At 31.5% G+C, this 13,766-nt stretch overlaps 2 protein-coding genes and 1 non-coding gene across 4 annotated transcripts; 1 reads left to right on the plus strand and 2 right to left on the minus strand.

Moving 5' to 3' along the window:
* Nucleotides 1-390: 390 nt before the first annotated feature.
* LOC110655144 (gamma aminobutyrate transaminase 3, chloroplastic) lies at nt 391-9,147 on the plus strand. Of its 2 annotated transcripts, none has more exons than XM_021811336.2 (19): nt 391-640; nt 2,074-2,216; nt 2,416-2,500; nt 2,612-2,684; nt 4,020-4,117; nt 4,382-4,474; nt 5,018-5,091; nt 5,178-5,216; nt 5,310-5,398; nt 5,482-5,558; nt 5,656-5,730; nt 6,219-6,266; nt 6,366-6,449; nt 6,537-6,624; nt 6,700-6,778; nt 7,110-7,200; nt 7,295-7,373; nt 7,804-7,919; nt 8,860-8,999. In XM_021811336.2, exons 1-19 carry the CDS (start codon nt 599-601, stop codon nt 8,872-8,874), a joined length of 1,488 nt encoding a protein of 495 aa, XP_021667028.1. In that variant the 5' UTR covers nt 391-598; the 3' UTR covers nt 8,875-8,999. The 2 variants fall into 2 exon arrangements, with proteins under 2 accessions (XP_021667028.1, XP_021667027.1); XM_021811335.2 differs by having other exon boundaries at nt 393-640; nt 8,948-9,147.
* A 475-nt stretch (nt 9,148-9,622) lies between these two features.
* LOC110655145 (uncharacterized) lies at nt 9,623-11,217 on the minus strand. Its single transcript, XM_021811337.2, has 2 exons — nt 11,025-11,217; nt 9,623-10,001 (listed from the first exon to the last, which is right to left on the minus strand). The coding sequence occupies exons 1-2, from the start codon at nt 11,118-11,120 to the stop codon at nt 9,888-9,890; spliced, it is 210 nt and encodes a 69-aa protein (XP_021667029.1). The 5' UTR covers nt 11,121-11,217; the 3' UTR covers nt 9,623-9,887.
* Nucleotides 10,839-10,931, minus strand: LOC131180528 (small nucleolar RNA SNOR75). Its single transcript, XR_009149295.1, has one exon. It is a non-coding gene; the product is annotated as a small nucleolar RNA SNOR75 (small nucleolar RNA).
* Nucleotides 11,218-13,766: the final 2,549 nt, after the last annotated feature.

A 13,766-nucleotide genomic window follows, 5' to 3' on the forward strand; every position in this document is an offset into this window, starting at 1 on the left:
GCTATATAAGTAAAAAAATCAATTTAAATCAATTGAAACAAAATAGATTAATTAGATTAAATAAAAAGCTATTAAATATTTTATTAAATTAAGGGAATTAACTTAATTAAATCTTTATTTTTAAGATATTATAAATTAGTTAATTCATTATTTATTTTAAATTCAAACTTATTTAATTAATTGTCAAATAAGTATAAAAAATTACCTTATGTTGAGCTATTTTCATATGAAAATTAATCTAATAATCTTAAAAATATATATATATTTTTTGATGGAATCTTTAGAATATGTTAATTTACACAAATCTCACAGTAAGATTTGTTATCCTCCTTATTATATAACGAGTTTATAAAGAAACGAAGACAAACATTAATGGTAGGAACAGTCATATTTGGATAGTACGCGAAAACAATGTCTGACACGTTGGCCCAGTTGGCTAATATTCAGGGAAATTGCTATTAAGAAGCACTAACAGCTTCGCCAATAAAGCCAATCCAAGAGTCGTCTAAATCACTCACTCTTTGCAACAACATCACCCTCTTCCTTTGTTCTTGCAACTTTTCTTGGATGTTTTGATTCGTTCTCTACAGTAGTAAAGATGGTCATGAACAATCTCCTTCGATCTGCTCTCAAAACCCAGGTATCTGCAATTCTTCAATAACCATTCTACAGTTCTGCAGATATTGTTTTGTTTTCTTTGAAAGCTTGGTTTTCCTACTTTTGTGGATCATAGCTTCATGTATCCTTGATTTACTATAACTCATCATCTTTTCTTGTTTTTGATATTACCCTTTTTATTTTTGGTTGACTTGCCTTGTGATTGAGGTTGTAGCTTTCCTGGTTGGTTAATGTTGCCAAAGAAGTGAAATTGAATTACCCTTTTATTTTTGGGACAGATACAAATGGTTCTTGTTTATGGTTCTTCTTTTCATATTTCCTTTTCTAGACCACAAGTAGTATTCACGAATCACGTTGGCAGTTTGAAAGTTTTTTTTTTTTTTTGAATTACTGTAGTATTACCTATTGGGCCTTGAAGTTCTGTTTGGTGGGTAAGAAAATGCTTGGGGGAGGGTGGAGGGACTAAATTATACACTTTTGTCTTACTAATAAGCAATTTCTTCTTTTCTACGAAGGCTCATTCAATTTTTCCAAGTATCTGTCATATACAAGTATTTATGGAGAAATTTTAATCAGAGTTAGATCTTTTATCTTTATTTAATTTTTACTGGCTATATTAACCAAGTGTATAATGAGAAAGCAAGGATAAAGATTTTGAATTTGCCATTTAGCTTGCCAAGTTTAATGTCAGAACTATAAGAAAGTCTTATGATTATAGACAACTTCCTTTTTTTTTTTTTTTTTTTTTTTTTCCCTTCACGTCTTCCCTTACATCATCAACCAGAGGAAGGAGAACTAATTATCCAGGGTTGAGATGGGGGGCTCATCCCCTTTCTTTGGTGTTCACACAGCTTTACTTTTAACTAAAATTTTTGGATCTGCATTTTGTTTCTATCAATGGGAATGAGAAGCCAAGTTGAATGACTCTTAATGTGAAGGGGTTGCATTTTTCCCTTAATTCTCAAAGGGATTTTATTTTAATTTTTATAGTTAGAATTGTTTATTCATTTGCTTCCTTGAGTAAAATTTTGAAGTTATTATGTATTATTTCATTGGAAATTTATTTTGGATAGAGATTTTTATGTGTTTAAAGTAAGACTTACTGATCTATACATCACAAATAAAATCACTTTGTCAGGGAAAAAAGAAGGAAAAGAAAATAAAAAAAAAAATGAAACAACTACTAACATTCCGCCAAAAGATTGAAGCTTGGAAGAAATGACAATAAATATTCTAACATTTGTGCTGGAGAGAGTAATAAAATTTGGAAGGATGCATTAGTTGGAATGACTCCATTGAAGATGATGGAACTGGAACCATGATCAATGGTTGCAGGGTACTGAACTGAATTGCTCAATATTGCAGGCTGTTCCAACACACTGAATTTTTTGTTTACTCGGTAAGCAGTGCTTGGTGTCAATACATTTTAATGCTTTCTTTACTTTTGCTTTTCAGTTCGGTTCGTACACCAAAAGTGTTACTGCTTCTGGAAGTTCACAGAAACATTTACTTCAGGCTCCTTTCCTGGCCAAATTTTATTGTACAGAGGCATCTTTGCAAAAGGAAGATTCAACTGCTGATTCCCAGGGTGTTGGAGGGTAAGTTGTGTTTCTATTCTTATGATTCATACTTAAGACAGCTCTTTCTCCCTCTTTATGATTTGTTCTGCATGCATCTACATAATAGGTAGATATGCCTAGAGGTGTCCAAAATATATGTATAATTGCTTTTTCTTTTATATCTGCAAGGAGTTCAATCTTTTACTTGGATAATGCTAATAAATCTTGATATTTGCAGTTATAAGGGGCATGATATGCTGGCACCTTTCACTGCTGGGTGGCAGAGTACTGACGTGAATCCTCTAGTCATAGAGAAGTCTGAGGTGTACTTTGAATTTTTTATTTTTTTGGTTATAAAATGTTTTTTTCTTAATAATCTAAAGTTGTTTCTGTTCTTAGTTATATAATTAAAAGGAAGTTGGTCAATGTTCTAGGGTAGCTATGTTTATGACATTAATGGGAAGAAGTATCTCGATACTCTTGCTGGTCTTTGGTGCACTGCCTTGGGTAATTATAATACTTTCTCACCTTTCTCATTTCTATGTCATAGACCACCCTTTATTGTCATTTCTACTTTCATCTTGATTTTTTCTTTTTTTTTGGTTTGTTGCACATGTAAATTCTACATACAAACACAAGGCAAAACAAAAGAAGTGCTGAAAATGACATTTTAAAAATTAAAAAAAAAAAAGTTGAGCCAAATAGTGCAGTGATTTTCTTGTCTAAATAGAATCAACTTTATTATGTATATAGATAAGGTAACTTAGTTACATACTAAACTTTGAAGACACTTAAAAGTTTATAAAGTATGGTTACAATATATCTATAATCAACTGTAAACATTTAGGCTTGTTTGGTCCATAGAATTGAGGATGATGAAATGTGGTGTTCACTTTTCAGTTAGCTTACTAAGAAATAAGCCACCTCTGCTAGAAAGGATACACTGGGACTAGCATATGCCTATGATCAACAGTCAAGACATGTTTTCCATGACATAGACTTCAGGACATGTGCTGAACATGAAATGATAAATGTAGAAATCTTTTATTGTGGGTGATAATGTAAAAAAGCAGAAATATTGGTGATAAATATCCATATTGGATTGGTAAAATGATATCTGAAAATACGAAGATCATTTAATTTCCATTTATATAGAATGATAACTTTAATGTGTTTGTTCTGAGAATAAACAGGGTGAGCCATTGACACACCTTAATCCCTTATTCTTTAACAGTTAAGAGGGTTAATGCTAAACTCTGTTATAGTCTGTTTTTATTAACCACACCCCCAACCCAACAGGTTAAAGGGAGGAAGAATTGGGGTGGGGTTTACAATATTATTTATTTCATTTTATTAGCATTTGTCGTAATTAAAAAAAAAATATTATAATATTAAAATAATAAAATTATAACGGTCTCCTTGTTTCTTTCACTTTGTACCAAAACACACTTAATTGTTACTCTTATAACCTTTTTCCTCTTCTTTACCCCCTTAATTATTACACCCTTAAACAGGACTCTTGTAATTGTTAACCCCAATTCTTTAATGTCAATAGAAATGTGCCATAAAATTTAACATTGTCATGAAATGGTGCCTAAGACACTGTTTCATATTGGTTTATTATTCAGGCATCTCATTTATTTCTACTTTGCATAACTGGAACAACTGAATGTTGCAAGTTGTGACTAGTCAGTTGCAAGTCAGATTTTAGTATATGGGGTTTTGACCAATACCTAGAGGCTAGAGCTAGAAGAGCATTGTCCCCATGTCTATCTAGGTCCCATTAAGTATGTGTAAGTGGAAAAAATTGGATGCAGCTGCTGAAGTAATGTCTATCTGCAGGAGGAAATGAACCGAAGCTTGTGGCTGCTGCGACGGCACAATTGAATAAGTTGCCATTTTACCACTCCTTTTGGAATCGTACTACAAAACCTTCTTTGGTACTCATAAATTCCTTTTACTTTCCATGTTAAAACAAGTCCAGGAATTTTAGTTTTATGATGTCACTTGCACTTGCTTCATGAAATTTTCTAACATATGAATTAATTTTGCATGAAAAATAAACATTTTACTTTGTTTTTTTTTTTATTTTATTTTTTTTATTTATCTCTCTAACAGACACGTCTGCTGTATCAGTCATAAAAAAATTTGATAGGATTTCTTCTGAAAGTGCTACTGAATGGCTTTTAAATGACATCTGACAGGATCTTGCAAAGGACCTTCTAGAAACTTTTACAGCAACTAAAATGGCAAAAGCCTTCTTTACAAATAGTGGATCAGAAGCAAACGACACTCAGGTTTACTTATTATTTAAATGTTTTTTTCATTATTTCATTATTGTTAGCATCATTGTTGTCACTGCTTTTATTATTATTATTATTATTATTATTAAATCCCTTAAGCAACGTTGACAATAATGCATTTGAGGTTAAGTCCTAAGTACACACTTAGACCTTGAATATTAGGAAAAGGATGCAAATAAAATAACGTCATCAATCATCAGCCTTTTACTATAATGTTCCTGATTCAATGAACTAGATGAATAAAATAAAAATTGAAACTAAGTTTGTCGTCCAAGCATGCATGTTTTGTGACTGCAGAATATAAGATGCAAGCACCAAATTGGCTGTGGCTTTGTAAAATATAGAAGAATTTCAATGATCAAAATAAAGATGGATGTCAAACGAGGATCCAGCTTTGATATTGCTATATTTTGATTTTATTAAGCTATTAATTCTGATGATGATAATGCTAATGTATTTTGTATATTTTGCTTGGCTGAAAGAGGATTATATCTATTTTTAATTTTTCAAATTTTCTTTTACCCACCTAATTTTTAGGTGAAGCTAGTTTGGTACTACAACAATGCTCTTGGAAGACCAGATAAGAAAAAGTTTATAGCTCGCACAAAATCGTATGTTTACAAAAAAAAAAAAAAATTATTTTCCCTTTTTGCCATTACTCCAAATGACGAACCATACAATCTTTATGTATTGACAGGTACCATGGTTCAACTTTGATAGCAGCCAGTCTTTCTGGGTGAGATCATTTATGAGCACGTTTTTTTTATGAAATTCTTAGTGCTTAATGCATGAAAATCTTGATTTGATTACTCATTAATCTAAATCACAGCCTGCCAGCATTGCACCAAAAATTTGATCTTCCAGCTCCATTTGTATTGCACACTGACTGCCCTCATTACTGGCGCTATCATCTTCCAGGTTGCTATACTCTGTTGTTTTACCATTGAGATACTTTCTAAAGTGAGTTACTTTAGTTGACGGTCTGGCTAATCATGTTTCAGGTGAGACAGAGAAGGAATTCGCAACCAGATTAGCCAACAATTTGGAGAACCTCATCCTGAAAGAAGGACCAGAGACGGTAACATAATTTAATATTGAGCATTTCATATAGAAATTCATTTTAGAATTAGAAGGCCTGGTGTGTGTTGCTCACCTCCTATAGATGTTCATTTCAGATTGCTGCATTTATTGCTGAGCCTGTCATGGGGGCAGGAGGTGTGATACCTCCCCCAGCAACTTATTTTGAAAAGGTGAGATCCAGTTTAATATGACTTGCTTGAGATAGAAATTCCTGCTTGGACAATTGTATTATAAAAATTACTATATATATATATATATATATATATATATATATATATATTTATATCTGGCCAAGTGTTGTTGGAATACTCATTTGGGCTTGAGATGGGATCTTCTTGACAGGAAAATTCTTGCTTTGATGCTTGTGTTGTGAAAAATTCTTGCTGATGATCTTTTGGAATTTTGTTTGATTACTTAGGCTTGAGGGGACATCTTTTAGACAGGAAGATGCCTATATTGATGGTTATATCATGAAAAATGCTTTATAGTTCTTGTGGTTATATTGATGGTTCTTGTGGTCTTTTCGTATGTCTTTCAGTACTTATTTGGGTAACTTTGAGTCTTATTTGAGTTACTCTCTCTCCCTTTTTTTTATGTTTCACTGTGTGGTCATTCACATACTCTTTTATAATTATTTTATCTTTTTTATTTGTTGTAGGTGCAAGCTGTTGTAAAAAAATATGACATTCTATTTATTGCTGATGAGGTACCTAATATTTCTACCCCTATTTCCTATTATGTTGTCTATAAGCTTTTCCAGTATTTGGTAACTTGAACTTGCTTTCTTTATCTCTGTTTATTGCAGGTAATCTGTGCATTTGGAAGGCTTGGGACAATGTTTGGGTGTGATAAATACAACATTAAACCGGACCTTGTATCTGTAGCAAAGGTAAAGTTGGACAAAACTTTATTTACGTTGCATTCAATCACAAGTATTTAATTTTCTTTCTTGGTTGTTCTGGCTTTGGGTTTCCAGGCGCTTTCTTCTGCATATATGCCAATTGGAGCTGCTATGGTGAGCCCAGAAGTTTCAGATGTTATATACTCTCAGAGCAACAAACTTGGTATGTTGATGAATCAAGGAGTATCTGATTATCATTACTGCAATAGAATTCTTGATCTAATATATTCTATGTCAGGTACTTTTTCTCATGGATTCACTTATTCTGGCCACCCTGTATCGTGTGCTGTTGCTATTGAAGCACTCAAGTTATACAAGTATGTCCCTTTTTGCACTTCTCTAGGAAATTTGAATATGAACTCTAATATCTTGATGCTGCACACTGCACACATATATGAACATGCATACATATTGAATGAAACTCTATGTTTCCATGGCGACCACAAGAACCAACCAAGCAGGAAGGTCCTTTAAAATCTCAAGAAAAAAAACCATGAGAGTGCATCATGATTGTTAATAAATTATGTGGATGAGCTCATTCAGTGATTCATGATACAAAAGTATTAGCTTCATGTCAAGGTTAATGATCAACATCGCATTTCTTATGCAAAATGTGTTGGTGACTGAAATCTGTGTGCCTCTTTGCAGGGAGAGAAACATTACTGAGCATGTAAAACAAATTGCCCCCAAGTTTCAAGATGGTTTAAAAGCCTTTTCTGACAGTCCCATCATAGGGGAGGTACATTTGTTCTCTGACACATTTAAATGAATCTGTTCAATAGGAGCAGACAAGTAACAAAAACCTACCTTATTATATTTTCCTGATGCTGCAGATACGAGGAACTGGCTTGATTCTTGGTACAGAGTTTACCGACAATAAGTCACCTAATGATCCATTTCCACCTGAATGGGGCAAGTTTCATCATCCTTTGTTACTACTCATAATTGCTTAAGATTTATTTTTATTTTTATTTTGCTGATTATTAATCTTCTATAACATTTCTCTCAAAACTTGTACTCAAATTGACCTCCATTTTTAGAACAGGAGAAATTGTTATCCGTAATTTAAAAAATTATCAGTAGGTAAATGGAAATACAAAATATCTTAAGAACAAGAAAATTATTTCAAATTTTCTCTTGTTATTTTTGAAAGCATATACTTGAGAACAGAATCAAAAGAGAATCTGTAAGGCCAGATTTTCTGTGGAAACTTGTTGCCTGCCCATGGACAGGAATTGCATTTAAGCACTCATCTGGTTTTGTATTTTCTCACCAATTGTTCTAGTATTTTTAATCTTTTATTATCCTTGTTGATGAATACTTGTTTACAATTGGCATTCAGGGATAGGTGCATATTTTGGAGCACAATGTGAAAAGCATGGGATGCTAGTGCGTGTTGCAGGGGATAACATAATGATGTCTCCACCAATTATAATCACCCCTGAAGAGGTTGATGAGGTATGATTTGACCATTTTTTACTCCTTTGCATTGCCATAATAACAAAGAGAATGTCTATGTTCATGTTATTAAAATTGGATGTTGAAAGAGAATAAATTTGGGCATTACTTAAAGATGTCCAGGAGGAGCAACTTGAGATGGTGAATAGAAAGCAAAGCAATTCACATGGTTGGGTAACATTTTACTAGGAAGAAGAGTTATTAGTTAAATGCGAAAATAAATGTTCAACTAGTAACCATTAGTCTTTGAATATATTTAATTATAGTTTAAAGTTATAAAATTACCTAAATGAAATTAAATATATAGGGAAAAGGATAAAAATGAAGTAAACATGTAATCTGGTTGTTGAACCATATGGTTGAGTAAAACCAACAGCAGACCCAAGGGGAGGTTGGCAGGGGCTACCCTAAATTTTAATTTTAATTGGGAGCAGGTTGAATGTGTACATGTCTTGGATAAACATATTTTGCTCCTAAAATAATTCTCAAATAAAATTTTAAAAGTTTGATTTTTCTTTTAATTGGCCTAACTAAAAGACTCAAATTGTTAGTGAAGCACACTAAAAGCAATCTATGTCTAGATGTTGCTTCCATCACTGCCTCTCTACGTATAAATAGTATGTTTTTCTCGAGTTAAACCATGCAAAATCAACAGCATTTTGATGTGAGTTATTCAATTTTCTTTTCATATTTGGTTTTCCACATCAATCAAATAAAATTTAGTCACAAAGTAATTGCACTTGTATAGATTCAGACGATTTTTTCTGGAGGTTTACAGAATATTTCACTTGTACGTTTGTCAAGTCTGCTACATTTTTTATTTTCTTTTTTATATATTTGGTGGAATGGAATAGTTAGTCCCAAAAAAATTACCTGCTTCAATTGTTGCTTATAAAATAGTTCTTGAAACCTTTTGTTGGATGCAACATTTCCTTGTCAGGAGGAAAAATATTGATTCTGCCCTTTGCATAGAGTGATTGCCATTTGAACTAGGACAACTATTGAAGCTTTGGAATATTTGATTGCAGTTAATTTTCAAATATGGGAAGGCACTGAAGGCTACAGAAGAGAGGGTAAATGAACTGAAGTCTCAGCAGAAGAAACAGTAAACAACTGAACTGTAATTGAAAATGGCCAGCATTCCGTGCGCTTTATGTAAATCATAAATGTTAGGAATTGGTGATGTATTTCGTACCCTAAATAAAGCTTTTATGAGCATGTTTCTTTATCTTGCCTTCATTTTTTTTTTTTAAATTAAGCTTGGATTGGGGTTTGAATTTGCAAACACAGCCTTGAAAACGACTCTAGTCTAGTTCATGGAGCCAAATCTCATTGGTCTATTTCATCTTCTGTTCTCTCTCTCTCTCTCTCTCTCTCTCTCTCTCTCTCTACTAGCTCTGAGAGTCGATCCTTTTAGCATTTTGATTGAGTGGATCCAGCAGGTAACTACATGCAAACTATATGTGGCATCCGGAATCGTTGTCCGTGTCAGATAAGTTTCGATTGGGGTTCGAATATAAGATTTTATAATCTTGAAAATAATGTTATTATGCTAAGGCTCATTAATAACATTTTAATGATTATGAAAGCAAGAAAAGACCTACACGATGAACATGGGAAGTAAAACCCTGAGTGAGATGCAATTCTCAGACAGGTCTATTGCTTGAAATGAAATATCAAATAAACCATCCCCGAAGGGGACATTCCAGCATAAAGCTCCTGATTTCTATAAACCTTCTCACTCGAATCTTGCTGAGTATTGACAATAAATAAGAAATAAATAGATGAGTTACAGCTTGAGCCTGCATGCATATTCACAAATGCGAAGGACAAATGTAGGCACGTGAATTGTTCATCAACCACGGCACTGCGAGTCAGAGAACTCTAATATAATTATAAGAAGGGAAAAAAAAAAAATAGTTATGACAAAGCCAGGCAAGAGGGTGCTTTGGCGATTTGCTTTCATGGTCAATTCTTGGCTTGTTTATCAGCCTTTCTTTTGGCTTTTCTTTCCCTAGAGCTGAGAGATTGCCTGAACCCTCCTTCGTCTTCTTCTGACTCTTCCAAGTCCCTGAAAGATTTCTGAAAGAAAAATGCACAAGCAATAAGCAACAGTTTGTTAAAACTAAGGATGTGTTTGGTAGGAAGTTAAAAAATGAAGTTAAATGTTATCTTTGTAAATTAAACTTTTAAAGCCGGAGGCATGTATTAACGAGGTGAAAAGTTAATCCAGTACTTTTAAGTATTCAAATAAAAATATTAGTAAGAGGTTAAAAGTTATTAAACTCGTGCCAAACGCCCTAATAGTGATACTGCTTTGCTATAATAAAAAGCTTTTAATTGCACATGGGTTTTAGTTCAATGGTATTGGAAGTCTGAGTCCAAGTCCCAGAGCTATTATATATATATATATATATATATATATATATATATATATATATATATATATATATATATATATATATATATAAACTAACCTTCATGTCGAGAACGCTTCGCAGGAATTCACTGTTTCATGCCATGCTAACTTATTTGTTGGCAGGAATTTCTAGTTGAAGTCTAATTTTATATCTATGACCAAATTGACAAGGTCCATTTCTATAGCTATTGATCGATGTAGATGAAATTGAAGCTGATCTATGTAGAAGAAATTGAAGCACATTCTTCCAATGTAAACAGTATGAAACTCAAGAATCGTCCATCTTTGCTATAAGCAGTATATGGTCTATCCTTCTCTGTTGCTTGGATTTAATTCTTTTTTAATTAAAACCAGAAAGGGAAAAAAGAAAGGAAATATAATAGCATAAATAGCAGGGATTCAGAATGAATAGGAGTTAAATATTTGATCAAAGATCATTTTTTTTCTTAGAAAGAAAGGATCGAGTAATAAAAATAGAAAAAAAAAAGCAGTGAAAGGATTTCTCTCAGACAAATGCCCTGATTTGTCGTCATCATTGAAAGAATGGATAAATTGATCGGACTCGTCATCCTTTTCTTTTTTTGTCATAGAGAACCCATCTTCACTAGAGCTACATGAGAATTAAAAACAAAGTATATGGAATTAGCGCAGGGAGATGGGAAGAAGGACGATATATTAAAAGATACCTCTCTAAGCTCGGAAAAGCTTACGGCATAGAAAGTAACAGCAGCAGCAGCTACAATTCCCAGTACAGGAAGTGCCATTTGCATTCCTCCCTCCATTTTTCCTGGTCTCTTTTCTCTTCTAGATGATGCTCAGAGGATTTCGTTTTGCATTATTTTTTTGAGATGGAGGATTTCGTTTTGTTGTTAAAGGATAAGGTATTATATATGGTCTATTCTCATCCCTTCAACACTGCGACGGGAGATGTGAATTTTTTACCTGTCTACGAACATTTAATTAAAAAAAAAAATCACATGCATATGTTGTGATATGGAACTCAATATAATTTTAATTAAAATGACAATTAATGATCAACTGAATATATACACCTAATTATAAATAAGAATTGCTTATAAGATATTTTCGCGTGATAATAAATTTTAGCTCCACCTTTAATTCTATCCGAATTCCTTCCATTAAAAAAAAAAAGATAAAATTTATTGGATAAGAAAAATTAATATTTTAACTCAAAAACTTTGCAAGAAGTTTTCAAATTCACAATTAATTAAGTTAAATTGATTATTTAATATTTTTAATTTCATAATACATATATAATTCTTATTTTGTTATAAAATTTTCTTATAAAATTATTTTATATTAATTAAATTCTATAATTTTTTTGGTTAAAAATTATTTTTTTAATTACAAATAAAATCAATTAATTATTTCGTGTATTATAAAACGTTAATAATTGTAATTTTAACACATTATTTAATACTTTATTTCTTTTTCTTTTGAAGGAATTTAATACCTTATTTCTAAAATAACTTAATAAATATTGAAAATTTAATTAGAAAAAAAAAACTCGCGGCACGCCACACCACTAATATAATCCCATGCATTCAATTCTTTGTTACTTTTGTCAATCTACGATTAAATTAAAAGATCATCATTTCTGCTCAATAAATAAAATTTTATTTTCCCCGCACTCCTGCAAGCAAACAGCTGTATCTTTTTGTTTATACAATAAATTTTATAGAATAATATGATATACTATGTATTTTAATATATATATATATATATATATATATATATATATATATATATATATATTAAAATTTATTTATATATAACTCATAAATATTAAAAAAAGAATTAATACTAATATTTAAAATTGAAGGCCTTTATAGAAAATTTAAAAATATCATTAAAATAAATGTTAATTATAACCAACTTGTCCTAAGTAAAATATTTTGATTTTAATTCGATTTCATCACTAATTTGATTTGGTAAACTCAGTTTAATTATATATTTGATTTGGTTTTTTCCCTTAAAAAAATTTAATTAGACACAATTTTTATTTAGGCCTTAAAGTTTGGCATAATAATTAAATAAGCTTTTAAAGTTTTTTTTTTGTCTAAATAAGTTTTTTCAATTTTAAAAAGATAAAATAAGTCTTTCAAAATTTAAAAATAAATCAAATAAACTCTTTTACTATTTTAAGGACAAATAAGCCCTTTAATTTTTAAAAATATATCAAAGGAGATTGAATTATAACTTGACTCTAATTCAAATCCAGCTAAGGCCGTACATAAAGATCTTCTAATGCATGAGGTTCTCATCAGTTATCTTACGTATTCAATCTACAACATTCCAATAGATATTTGTTACATCTCGGAGCATATTGACAAGTTTGTTTTGCTGAATGGTTCGAAAAGTGATGTTCCAAAAGAACACAATATATTAAGAGAATCTTTGAGCTTATTGATAAATTGTTATTTGCTAAATGATTCAAGAAGTGATGTGCCAAAAGAACATAGTGAATTTAAGAAGATCACTTTGATTGCTAAACACTAAGGGAAAAATCAACAATGAATGAAAATAGAATTTTAAGGTAGAAATGTGTTGAAACTAATGTATTTAAGAGAAATCTCTGTTTTTTATATATAAAATTCTTTGTACATGCTCTTATTTATATAAAAGTGATTTATCCTAACAAGGAAACTAAGATAAATAAAAATAATAGTAAAATAGGAAAGAATAATCAAATGAGATCCTAATAATATGCTACTACAACAAATCAAGGATTCTAATACTCTCCCTCAAGTTGGTTCATGTATATCACACGTTCCCAACTTACAAACTAGAGTATGAAACAAATTATTGCTTAAGCTATTAGTAAACACGTCAGCCAACTATTCTTTTGAAGACACATAAGTGACGCTCAAAATTCCATCCACTATTTTCTCTTTTATGAACTGTTGATCAATCTCTATATACTTGGTCTGATAATGTTGGACTAGATTGTGTATTATGTTGATGGCAACCTTGTTATCACACAATAAGGATAAACTGTTGATCTTTGATAACTTCATTTCTTCCATCAATTTCTATAATCATAATAGCTCACAAATGCCTTGTGCCATGGCTCTGTATTCTGTTTTTGCACTAGATCTACCTATCACATTTTGCTTGTTACTTCTCTAAGTGACTAGGTTACCATCAATAAAGGTATAATACCTGTTGTAGACCTCCTATAATCAAGAGATCCAGCCTAATCTACATCTGTAAAGGCTTTTATTTGGGGATGGCCATGCCTTGAAAAAAGAAGCCCTTTTTCCAGGTGTAGATTCTAAATATCTCAAAATAGCAAAAATAACTTCTAAGTGAGGTTCTTTAGGATCATGCATATACCAGCTTACTAGACTCACCGCATAAGCTATGTTAGGTCTAGTATATGAAAGATAAATCAATCTCTCAACCAA

Source organism: Hevea brasiliensis, chromosome 5, assembly GCF_030052815.1.
Source record: "Hevea brasiliensis isolate MT/VB/25A 57/8 chromosome 5, ASM3005281v1, whole genome shotgun sequence".
Classification (NCBI taxonomy): Eukaryota; Viridiplantae; Streptophyta; class Magnoliopsida; order Malpighiales; family Euphorbiaceae; genus Hevea; species Hevea brasiliensis.

Excerpts from the sequence above, each read along its gene's own strand:
- LOC110655144 (XM_021811335.2), top strand. The coding sequence starts at position 599 with ATGGTCATGAACAATCTCCTTCGATCTGCTCTCAAAACCCAG. Across the intron at positions 2,501-2,611 it reads TAGTCATAGAGAAGTCTGAG|GGTAGCTATGTTTATGACAT; the intron begins GTGTACTTTGAA and ends TCAATGTTCTAG. Across the intron at positions 4,118-4,381 it reads GTACTACAAAACCTTCTTTG|GATCTTGCAAAGGACCTTCT; the intron begins GTACTCATAAAT and ends GACATCTGACAG.
- LOC110655145 (XM_021811337.2), bottom strand. The coding sequence starts at position 11,120 with ATGGAGGGAGGAATGCAAATGGCACTTCCTGTACTGGGAATTGTAGCT. Across the intron at positions 10,002-11,024 it reads GCTTTTCCGAGCTTAGAGAG|AAATCTTTCAGGGACTTGGA; the intron begins GTATCTTTTAAT and ends TTTTTCTTTCAG.